Consider the following 12,355-nt stretch of genomic DNA (forward strand, 5'->3'; position numbering starts at 1 on the left):
AAGAAAGAAAGAAAGAAAGAAAGAAAGAAAGAAAGAAAGAAAGAAAGAAAGAAAGAAAGAGAAAGAAAGAAAGAGAAAGGAAGGAAGGAAGGAAGGAGGGAAAGAGAGAAGGAAGGAAGAAGGAAGGAAAGAAAACTTCATGGACAGCATTGGTGTGCTGGGGCCCACAGGGATACAAAGAGTTAGATATGGCTGAACAACGACATGCCATGCTCTGTGCTTAACCCTGGGAATACCCTCAAGGATCTTACATTCTCCTGGGGGTAGCATTAAGAAGGTACAACATCTATACAAGGAAGGAAATAAGAAGAATAGACAGGGTGCTGTCAAGGAGGAGAGAGGACCAGTAACTTAGGGGGTCAGGATGAGATGGGGATGGCTCCCTGGGGACTTGGGGGAGGGGGGTTCCATGGTGCTGGGAACATCACTCAGTGCAGCCCTCTTTCCTGACTGCTTTTCTCAGGGCCTTGCTCCCCCTGGCAAGGAGTCCCCAGCAGTATTAATGATGCTTAGTTCTTAATTCTTCCCAAATTAATAAATGAACTAATAAATAATAGATAACTAATAATTAATTATTCATAGATTAATTAATCCATCTTCACCAATTACTTCCAAGTGAGGATGGCTGACCCTCCGTGATAGAGGAGGCCTAGAAACTCTCACCCCCACCCAGTGTTGTACACAATTCCTTTAGGAGTTGTTTTGGTGCGAATATTCATCCGCCCCCAAACCCACAACCACAAAATATAGGGGGAAAATAAAAATAAAATAACAGCAAAAATATAAAAATAAAATGCCAAGCTTTACCACCTCCTCACCTTTACTCCTCTCCCTTCCCGTATAAGTAAGTGGCACTTAGGTTGCTATGGATTCCAGCAACCTCCACTGTCTATAGAGACCAGATTATCCTGGATGAACCTTCAAAATGTAGCTTGTGGCCCAGGCTCTGGCCTTATATACACCACGTCTAATCATGGGAACTTCTCCAAATTATCACTCTTTGGCTTGTTTTGTTCCCACCCAGGGAAATTTCAGAACATAATTTACATCTGGGCCTCCAGAAATGAAGGTAAAAGGTCCTATAAAAGCACTTAAGGTAACAATGCACATGGTTACTGCCAGCCTTTATTTCACACCATGGAAAATGCAGAAAGCATAGTGTGGACACACAGGCAATCATTATGATTCATCTCCTTCATAAAGGTCTAACTTCTCCCCCAATTTAATCCTCTACACCAGGCATGGGGAACCTGCAGCCTCGAGGTCACATGTGGCCCTCTAGGTCCTCGAGTGTGACCCAAATCCAAACTTCACAAAACATCCCCGCTCTAGACCATAAGAGAGTACATTCATTTGAATAACCTGTCACAAGAAAAATCAACTTGGGGTCGTTTGAGAAGCTGGCCCCTTCCCTTGGCCTGTCTTCCCAATAGCTCATGGTAATAGCAGGGGATGGACAAGTCCCCAGCAGACTGTTTGTTCCTTCATGTTGTTTCTTTTATAATCTTTTGTGTTTTATTTTTTTTTATTATTTATTTACTTTTTAAGCAACTGGGGTTAAGTAACTTGCTCAAGGTTACACAGCCAGTTATTTCTGGGTGTGGTGCTAAGTATCTGAGCCTGGATTTGATCCCCAGGTCATCCCGACACTGGAGCCGGTGCTCTTACTTGCTGAGCCACCTGGCTGCCCCTCATGTTTTATTTTATACCTCTGAAAAACATTATTCTGAGAAGGGGTCCGTTGGTTTCACCAGATGCCCTGCCAAGGGGGTCCATGATCCCCAATCTAGATGAAAGATGGGAATAGTTGATGGTAGAGTTGTAGACATACTGGTACATTGTTAGTGGAGTTGTGAATCAATACCACCATTTTGAAATTAAGCAAAGAGGCTAAAGTGTCTATACCCTTTCACCCAGAGATCCCATTGCTGGGCTCATACCTCAAAGAGGCCACTGGTAAGAAGAAAGTCCCCATATACACCTAAATATTTATAGCAGCACGCTTTGTGATAGCAAAGAATTAGAAACAAACTAGATACTCATCGATTGAGAAGTGGCTAAACAAATTATAGTTCAGGATTGTAAAGAAATACTCCTGTGTTATATGAAAAGATAAATATGGAGAATAGAAACTGAACTGATGCAGAAACAAGGTACACAAGACCACAACAGTGGAAATGGAAAAGGACAACCCCAAAACAAGCAAAAGGGAAGGTTGCAAAATTATGAAGAACAAGCCCGGCCGGAAAGAAGAGAGATGACATTCCCACCCCACCCCTTTGTAGAGGCACGAGTGGTCACTGCATAAATTCTTTAGACATTTGCAGTGAATCAATCAGTTATGCTAATTTTTTCCTCTTTTTTTTGCATCTAAAGAATATTTATTATAACAAAATAACTACTTGTTACATGGAATGGCTCTTGGGAAGGAAGCGGGGAGGAATATTGGAGGAACTTATGGTGGTTTGAAAAAAATACACATCAATTAAACTTATTTTTAAATAGGAAAAAAGGGATCCTTGACCTAGTCAAACCCCCTTATTTTATGGATGGGGAAACTGAGGTTCAGGGGAGTAAAATGATGAAATGATTTCTCCAGATTCACAGAGGTCATAGTATCATATTTAGGGCTGGCAGGGTCCTTAAGTGATCTTCTAGGATCCTTTCATTCTACAGATGGGGAAACTGAGGCCACAGAGAAGAAGGGATTTGCCCAGACAGTTCACAGAGCCAGGATTTGGACCCAGTTCCTTATCCTCTCACTGATTTTTTATTTCCTTCACCATCCCATGCTTTCACCCCTCTTTGAATGAATGAGAAGCTCCAACAGGGAGGGATCCCAATGTGTCCCTCCTGACTCTGCTCAATTACAGACGATTTTGAGTCCCCAGGCAGAGTGGAGAGATCTTGTCATCTCTTCTCACCCTCCAGTGGGGAGACCCAGACAGTCCAGGGTATGGGGCTGAACACTGACTTTGGGCTCTGACGACCTGGGTGTCTGTTACGTACTTAGTGGTGTGACCTTAGGCAAATCTTTTCGGTTCTCTGGGTCTCATTTTCCCCGTTTGGAAAATTTTTCTCCCAAGCCAGATCCTCCCCCACTTCCCTTAATATCACTGACTCCACAGCATCCCACCTCTTTTCCAGGGTCGAAGCAACCTGGGCACCCTGTTTGTCTGGGCCTCGGGCAATGGCGGACTTCATTTTGACAACTGTAACTGTGATGGCTACACCAACAGTATCCATACACTGTCTGTGGGCAGCACGACCCAGCATGGCCTCGTACCCTGGTACAGTGAAGCCTGTGCCTCCACCCTCACCACCACCTTCAGCAGTGGCCTCACCAACGACCAGCAGATTGTGAGTGTCGCCCATCCCTGGCGCTCCCGCCCTCCCCCCCACACTCCATGGCAGCTGGCTTGCTCCCCCAGCTGCTGCCCTACCTCGCCCCAGGCCTCCCTCGCCTGGGGATCTGCCAGAGGTGGCATAGCTTTCCTCCCCACACCCCACCTCCAACCATCTTTCCCCAGGTGACCACAGACCTGCACCATAAGTGCACAGATAAGCACACAGGAACGTCAGCCTCTGCCCCATTGGCTGCCGGCATGATCGCCCTTGCCCTGGAGGCCAAGTAGGTGAATCTGGGCTGGGTCAGTACTTCACCTCTACTACCTCTTTCCCCAAAGGGCCTTTCTCACCCACCCCTACATCCCACCCTCTTTCACAAGGGATGAGGCAGCATCATTAGTGAAGTTACTGCCCCTACCTGGGCCTTAGTTTCCTCATCTATAAAGTGGGAGGGTTGGACCCAATGATCCTTAAAGTCCCTTTTAATGTTGACATTCTGTATTTTTCTAGCCGTGACATACTATGTTTTAAGATCTCTCCCAGCTCTGACATCCTGTGTTCTAAGGTCCCCTCCAAGCTCTGACATTCTGGGTTCTAAGGGCCCTCCCAGCTCTGACATGTGTTCTGAGGGCCCTCCCAGCTCTGACATTCCATGTTCTAAGGACCCTCCCAGCTCTGACATTCTGGGTTCTAAGGGCCCTCCCAGCTCTGACATGTGTTCTGAGGGCCCTCCCAGCTCTGACATTCTGGGTTCTAAGGGCCCTCCTATCTATGATATTCTATGTTATTTGAGTTTCTTCCTCCAGTTTGGCCCTATCTCCTGTTCTTCCTATACCTGCCTCATTTCAGACCCTGAGTTTTTCCCTTTCTCTTTCCCCACCTCTGACCCTCTCCTCTCATCCATAGCCCTTTCCTTACCTGGCGTGACATGCAACATCTAGTGGTGAGGGCTTCAAAGCCAGCCCAGCTGCAGGCTGAGGACTGGGCCACCAATGGAGTGGGACGCAAAGGTGAGGTGTGTGGGGAGAGGAGGGATTCACCCTGAGCCAGTCCCTGGACCCTGGAGGGCCTGCCCTGGAGTCCAGAGCCAAGAAACTGATGGCCCCTTGCCTATCTCTCCACAGTTAGCCACCATTATGGCTACGGGCTGCTGAATGGTGGGCTTCTAGTGGATTTGGCCAAGAAGTGGAATATGACCCGTCCCCAGCTGAAGTGTTCTATCAAGATCATCAACACCCCCATGTGAGGTCCCCCCTTCTCTACCTCCCCTCCCTGACATGCACACCTACCCCTCATGCTTCATAAAATCACTATTTAGAACTGGAAGGGCTCCAATGCCCCCATTTTGTAGAGGAAGAAACTAAAGCTCAGAATAGGGCAAGATTTGTTCAAGCATACACAGCTAGGAAAGAGCAGATTTGGAACTCAGACCCACATCTACAGATTCATAATCTATACTCTTTCCATTATACAATGCTGAGCTTAGTATAGGATGGTTTGGAGTCTGTGGCCTTTGCCTCTTTCTTCTCATCTCTCCCCTTCTCCCATAGTCCTGTGCCCTGCCTGGCCCCCTAAATCACTTTATTCATCCCATTTGCTGTCCCAATCTGGCTCCTTTCTATGCTTTTCATCATCTTCTCCCAAGCCTCTTCCTTCCTTCCTTCCTTCCTTCCTTCCTTCCTTCCTTCCTTCCTTCCATCAGGTTAAGTGACTTGTCCAGGGTCACACAGTAAATGTCTGAAGCTGAATTTGAACTCAGGTACTCCTGATTCCCTGGCTGGTGCCTCCAGGTCTTTCTTCTTATTCATCCTGTTAAAATACAAGCCTAGTATAAGAAGCATGGTGGAAAGAATTTGGGAGTCAGGAGACCTAGGTTCACACCTTAGCTCTACCACTTTGGTGGTACCACGGTTGAGATAGATAGCTTTTAAGGATACTTCCATCTCTCCTTCTGACATTATCTCTTCTGAAGTCCCTCCCAGCTCAGACATTTTGTGTTCTAAGATTCCTCCCAGCTCTGACATTCTGTGTCTTCAGGGCCTACCTAACTTTGACATTCTCTGAGTCTCTTGATGCCTGCCCAGGGTCCCAGTCATTTTCCTGCATGCTTCCCTGCTCCTGGTCCCATCCCAGGGTGAAGAGGGTCTCAGAAACTCCATGTGACCCCTGCATTCTCATCTTCAACCCCACCCTTGGGCAGTCCCATCAAGCCTAGGATGCAGGTGAGCCGAAATGTGTCAGCCTGCCAAGGGGAAGATCGTTACATCCGCTCCTTGGAGCACGTCCAGGTACAACTGTCACTCACCTACAGTCGCCGAGGGGACCTCGAGATCACACTCACCAGCCCCATGGGCACACGTTCCACCCTGGTGGCAGTTAGGTGAGCTCAGCCTCAGTTTAATCCAATCCTTGTTCATCATCCTTGTGCCTGGGATTTGAGATACAACAATAAACAGGACAGAGGTCCTGCCCTCAAGGAGCTGACATTCTAACAAGGGTTAAGGGTGGGGATGGGGTTAGGACAAGGTCAAATACACCACTGACCTAAGGGAGAGTGAGATCAGTGCAAAGGGGGAGGTCTGACTTTGAAAAGTTAGAGGACCTCGACAGTGATGTGTCTACATAAGGCAACTGACCAATCAACTTTGTAAAAGACAGAATGTAAAGCAAACAAGAGGAAGGACAAATAACTTATGAGTTCAACCCACTTGGCCCAAGTCAGCTATGACTTTGGCAGGGAACTGAGCCTATTGTCAGATATGATTATTCAGTCACTGCTGGGGACCTCTGAACAATCATGGAGAAGAGGACAGGCGCCCAAGGATTAGAGAAAGGCAAATATTATCCTGATTTTTAAAAAGAGGGAGAGGAGGAGCATGCAGAGCGTACACAATAAATCCCTACATTTGACTTATTTCTGGCAGGATTTTAGACCATATTTTTCGAGGGTAAGGAGCAGCATGGTGAGCCTTTCTCATAAAGGCTTGGATCCAAATCCACCTCTTATTCATCTTGACTGTGTGACCCTGCCAAGTCACTTAACCTCTTAGGTTCCTAGGTAATAACCCTTTATGACTAAATTGAAAAAACCCCTGCTGATCTGCATTGGTAGAGGGCTTCTCCTTACCTGGAGTTCCCCAAATCAATGACATTGCAGGTCTGGGCCAAAAATTGTTAAATGAATGAGCATATAGAAAAGAAAGTGGTGATCCCCAAGAGCCAGCATGGCTTCCTCAGGGTCAGTGTGTACCAGACTAACCTCATTTCCCTTTTTTGTTGGTATTATTAGGTCAGAGGAGATGCTGTAGATACCATTTACCTAGATTTTAGCAAAGCATTTTACAGAGTCTCATGCTGTTCTTGTGGACAAGGAGGAGAGATGTGGGCTAGACAGCCACATTAGTGACTGACTCCATATTCAGGTAGATTCAGGCTTGGTGGAATGAACAGCTATCATGTAATTGTTACTGAAGGTGTGGCATCTTGGAAAGAGATTTCAAGGGGACTGCCCCACGGAACTGTGTTTGTCTCAGGGCTGTTTAATGTTGTTTAAAAAAATCTTATATTATGACTTGGATAAGGCTTAGCTGACCCATATCAAATCTGCCAATGGTGCAAAGCTGAAAGGAATAATTAATACACTGGATAGGAAGGTCAGGAGTCCAAAAAAAAAAATGTGACAGGCAAAAACATTGAGCCAAATTGTTTTGTTTATTTGTCTTTTTTGCTTTTTGGAGGGTAATTGGGGTTAAGTGACTTGCCCAAGGTCACACAGCTAGTTTTTGTGCTAAGTGTCTGAGGCCGGATTTGAACTCAGGTCCTTCTGACTCCAGGGCTGGTGCTCTATTCACTGTACCACCTAGCCGCGCCATTGAGCCAAATCTTAACATAAAATCTAACAGAGATAAATGTAAACCCTTGGGCTCAAAAATCATTTTCACAAGCACAAGATGGGAGAAAGTATAATTAGACAGAAATTCTTCTGAAAAAAAGATCAGGGGGTTTTAGTAGACCACAAACTCAGCATTAATCAACAATGCAATTTGGAGGGAGTGAATGTGATCTTTAACTGCATTGAGAGGCCTAGCAAGCAGGAATAAGGAGGTGTGATAGAGAGGCTGACCCACAGTATGTTGCCCTGAGCAGACCACATCTGGAGGCCCACATTTAGTTCTGATCTACTTTGTGTGAGTTCTTTGAGCAAAAGCTGGGTGACCAGTCAACAAACATTTATTAAGTGCCTACTGGGTACTAGGCATTAGAAATATAAAGACAAAAACAGCATACAAAGGGAATGTAATGAATTTAGGGAGATAACAGTATCATCAGTTCCAATCTAGCTGGCATTTCTATAGCACATAAAGGTTTGGAAAGTGCTTTACAAATATGATTTCATTTTATCCTCAGATAACCATGAGGGGGTAAGTGTATATACACACACATTAAATAGAAACATATATAAAGTAAAAAATGAGGCATTTCCAAGGTAGGGGAGAGGCACTTGGGGCTGGTGGGGTGGGGTGGGGGGAGAAGGCATCAAGAACAGCCTCCTTTAGGTGGTGGACTGGGGATGAGCTCTGAAAGGCACTAGACATTCTAACAGAAGGCACAAGGGGCCTGCCTGAAGCAAAGACATGGAGAGAGGAGATGAGATATCACATGCAAGGAGTGGTTAGCAGGCAAGTCTGGCTAGAACATGGACTGGATTGGGTCAAAGGGAGGCATGTGACATAAATCTGGAACGACTGGCTGGAGCCACGTGGGGAAGGGCTCCAAGCACCAGCCCAAAGTATTTTATCCTAGGGAAATGACTGTAGATTTTTCAGCAGGCAGTGATTGGGTCAGAAGATTGTTCTGGAAATTATGTGGAGAATGGAATGGAAAGGAAACAGGCCAGGAGATTGCGTGACTTTGACCAGGGTCACAGTGCAGAAGAATCTGCACTGAGTTCTTGACTCCGGTTTGCACCCTTAGGCCCACATCCACATAGTGGCCTCTTTCAACTCTAGAATGCTGTGATTCTGTGACTGTGGCACCTGAAGGCTTCCGGGGGTGCTTCCTAGTAGACACCACATCTGAGTTATCCCTTGAAGGAAGGGAGGCCCTTCAGCGGACAGAGATGGGGGTGGAGAGAAAGGAGCACTTTCCAGGAATGGGGAGACTCGGGGAAGAGGATGGAGAAGGAACCCAGCTGTAGAGTACAGGATAAGGAGATGAGCCCATGGAGGCAGGAGCCAGACAGGAAAGGGCCTTGAGTGCTAGGACCAGGAATTTCTGCTTTATCTGGCAGCAAACTGACAGTGGAACTGACAGTTTGGGAGTTTGTTTGTATTTTGAAACAAGTAACTGGAAAAATCAGTCTTGCATCAGGAAGATTCCTCAGGCAGCCTATGGAGATAGGGAGATCCTAGAGGCAGGTCTGTTCTCCACCAAATATCTTAAAATAGTTCAGGCAAGATGATAAGGACCTGACTGAAGCTCAGAACTTCCCTGGTCCCCACACTGCCCAGACCTCTTCCTGGTAATAATAGCATTTATATAGTGTTTTAAGGTTTCCAAAGGTTTTTATAAATGTTACTTCATCTTTGCAACAATGCCAGAAGGTAGGCACTGTTATTGTCTCCATTTTACAGATAAGGAAACTGAGGCAGAGGTTAAGTGACTTATGCCCAGGGTCATACAGCTAACCATCTGAGGCCAGATTTGAACCAGAGCCCTTCCTGACACCAAGGCCAAAGCTCTATCCATTGGACCACCCTGCTCTCTTCCAACCTCTGTTCTCCATCTCTGCTTTCTTCAAAGCAGCTCTCATTCTCCCTCTTTCAGGCCCTTTGACACCAGCAGCCAGGGTTATAAGAATTGGATCTTCATGTCCACACATTTCTGGGATGAGAACCCACAGGGCATCTGGACCCTGGAACTAGAGAACAAAGGCTATTATTATAACTTTGGTGAGGCCTTGGGGAGAGAGGGGAGGTTGGAGGGGAGGTGATGACTTTCTAGGACTGCTCCAGGTTCTGCTCTAGAGGCCTGGGTTTCCTTGTGCTCTTAGCCAAGATTCCCAGCCTTTAGTCTCCCACTATGATCATTTTCCTCTCTGCTCCTCTCCCCACATTCCCCACCTCACATTGCCTAGGGACCCTTCAGAGCTATACTCTGATTCTCTATGGGACCGAGGAGGACATGTTGGCCCGGAAGCCATGCACAGAGGTTATCAGTGAATGCTTGCGACGAGACACCAAAGGACTGTGCCAAGGTAAGTGACAGGCCCTGGGCCCCGGCCACCTCAGACCATGGCGGGACTGCTATAGCCCAGGGTAGTGAATCGGAGAGGGTACTGGGTATAAGGTAAGGAAGGCCTGGGACTAACTGCATGACCCTGGGCAAATGACTTAATTTTTCTGTGCCTCAGTTGTTTCATTTGTAAAATGAGGGAGGAGTGGGTGGACTTAGTAACAGGCCTTTAGGGTCCCTTCCAGCTATAAATCTGTGATCCTATGATTCTATGACCCAATCTCCCTGAATAATGTAGCAAACATCACTGGATCCCTCAAATCTGTCCCATTACAGTCTGTCCCATTCCTTATCAAAGTCAGTGTATCTGCTCCTGTTGTCTCTCTATGTTCCACTTTCCTTACAGAGTGTATCAGCCCCTACTACATCCTGGGCCATCTCTGCTTCTCCTATTGCCCTCCCCGATACTTCAACTGGACTCGCTGGGACTCAGCTGAAGACGGGCATCCTGCCTCCAAGGTCCGGGTCTGTGCCAGCTGCCACCCTTCCTGCTACACGTGTCAAGGCCCTTCATCCCATGCCTGCACAGCCTGCCCGCCCCACTACACCCTGGACAAGAGGACACATTCCTGCTCTCCATCCCCAATTGTCTCCTCGCTGTCTCCGTCACTGTCCCAGCTCGCCAACTCTTCATCCCCGGCCCTGCCGGAGCAGTTGAAGAAGAAGACCATGATGATCCTGGTCTTGGCCTGCGGTATTCCCTTTCTCTTCTGCATTGTCTGCTTCAGCGGTTACCTGCTGTGGATGAGGCTAGATAGTCACCGTCACTGTGGCCAGGCTGGGGCTGGGCCTGGACCTGGCCCAGCCTACCTGCCTTCCCGGACCATTAGTCCTGGCATGGCCGAATCTTCCAACCCAGCCTCAGAAGGAGACAGTGATAGCTCCTCTCCCCATTAGACCTCACAGCTGCTCTGCACAGATTGTGTGGGGTGGGGTCCTCCATGTGCTAGCTCCCTATGCCCTAGAACCTGGATTTTCAGGGCTGATGAAACTGCTGAGCTTCTTTCTGCCTGGGCTCTAGTTCCTCTTCCCCTGCTATTTGGGAGCCAAGGTGAGACTATCCCTTGACTTGAGTTCTCTTTCCCTAGCCTTGGGGGGTAAAAAGAAGGGGGACTCATAGGAATGGGGTCCCTGGGCCCAGTTTGAGTGCTGAGGACTGGCTTCCTATTTGCTAATAAAGGTTAACACAAAGCTTGTTGTCTTTCTTCCTACTGAGTGGTGGAAAGTGACTGTGTGTTGGGGGGTGGGGTTGTCACTGGGTCTACAAATGAAGGCTTCAAGGACCAAAAGGGAAAAAAAAAAAAGGTACATGCCAGCAGCAATGCTTAGACTTATAATGACCCACACTGGCATTGTCTAAAGTTCTGGGACTTCAGTGTTGGAGCCAGACAGGTAAATCTTGCATACTTTCAGGGTTACAAAGCACTTTTTAAAATCAATTTTTATGGAGATCTTTTGTTTTTTTACATTACCTGCTTCCCCAATGCATCCCTCCCTGGTGCCTGGCAATTCCTCATGACAAAGAACAAAAGAGGAGAAAAAATGAGTTCAGAGTATTAACCCACATATTGAGGAGAGAGGGTGGGAAATCTGACAACACATGCAGCATCCACACCAGCAATCCCCACTCTTCAGAGAAGCGAAGGAGGCAGCTTCTCCTATCTCACCTGTGGGGCAAGCGTGGCCATTAGAACTTGGAGACTGAGTTTTGTTTGTTTTGTTGCTCGTAGTCACTGGGGATATTGTCTTCCCGGTTCTGCATCAGCTCATATAAATCTTCCATGCTTCTCCGTATGCACCATTTATCTTTTTTTGCAGCACAGTTATATTCAAATATATTTGTGTACTATAATTTATTTGGTCATTCCCTAATCTATTGGTATCTACTTTGCTCCCAGTTCTTTGCTACTGTGGGAAAAAAAAGCTGCTACCTTTTGGTGTGTAGACAGAGTTCCTTTCTGTCATTATCTTCCTTCTGTTCAGTTCTGAATTCCATATTTTAGGAAGGACATTGATAAACTGGACAGCAATCAGAGAAAGGTACTGAAGGGATGTAGGTGCTATGTGCCTAGTAATGGAATCTCTGGGTCAGAGGGGGTAGATATTTCAATCACTTTCCAGAGGGGTTGGACCATTTCACAGCTTCCCCACCTGAGTATTAGTGTATCTATCTTTCTGAAATCTCTCCAACATGTATTTCCCATCTCCTGTCATCTTATACAGCACTTTCAGTTTTAAAAAATGGTTATATTTTGTTTATTATTATTATTATATTATTATTATTAATATATATATATTTTTGTATATTCTGTTAACATTCACAAAGCTTTTTACATATATCATCACATTTTATAATATATTGATATTTATTAGAGTCTGCTATGGGGGCAGCTAGGTGATGCAGTGGATAGAGCACTGGCCTTGGGGTCAGGGGGACCTGAGTTCAAATCTGACCTCAGACACTAGCAAGTCACTTTACCCTGATTGCCTCTCTTCCACCACCATGACCAAAACAAAAAGTCTCCTATGTACAAAGCACAAGCCCCATGATTGCAAGCCTACTGCCACCTGGACTAGACCCCAAACACCAGATCTGGATCCTTCTTGCCTCTCCATACTAAATGTGTGACCCTGGAGAAATCACTTCCCTCCAGAACTCACTTTTTTTTTCTTTTTTAAGCAATCGGGGTTAAGTAACTTGCTCAAGGTTACA

The 12,355-nt window shown here is 46.4% G+C and overlaps 1 protein-coding gene across 1 annotated transcript in view; it reads left to right on the forward strand.

Moving 5' to 3' along the window:
• PCSK4 (proprotein convertase subtilisin/kexin type 4) overlaps window positions 1-10,833 on the forward strand; it is a 36,614-nt gene extending 25,781 nt beyond the window's left edge. Inside the window, exons 9-16 of the mRNA XM_069101957.1 lie at window positions 3,148-3,360; window positions 3,531-3,631; window positions 4,255-4,358; window positions 4,473-4,590; window positions 5,549-5,728; window positions 9,175-9,299; window positions 9,485-9,604; window positions 9,989-10,833. Of these exons, the coding sequence (XP_068958058.1) occupies window positions 3,148-3,360; window positions 3,531-3,631; window positions 4,255-4,358; window positions 4,473-4,590; window positions 5,549-5,728; window positions 9,175-9,299; window positions 9,485-9,604; window positions 9,989-10,539 (1,512 nt within the window). The 3' untranslated portion in view covers window positions 10,540-10,833. The remainder of the gene's footprint in view (window positions 1-3,147; window positions 3,361-3,530; window positions 3,632-4,254; window positions 4,359-4,472; window positions 4,591-5,548; window positions 5,729-9,174; window positions 9,300-9,484; window positions 9,605-9,988) is intronic.
• The last annotated feature ends 1,522 nt before the right edge of the window (window positions 10,834-12,355 follow it).

The sequence above is a fragment of the Petaurus breviceps genome, unplaced genomic scaffold (genome assembly GCF_028583685.1).
Source record: "Petaurus breviceps papuanus isolate PSGF00001 unplaced genomic scaffold, PetGlider_PUasm1.0 523, whole genome shotgun sequence".
NCBI lineage: Eukaryota > Metazoa > Chordata > Mammalia > Diprotodontia > Petauridae > Petaurus > Petaurus breviceps.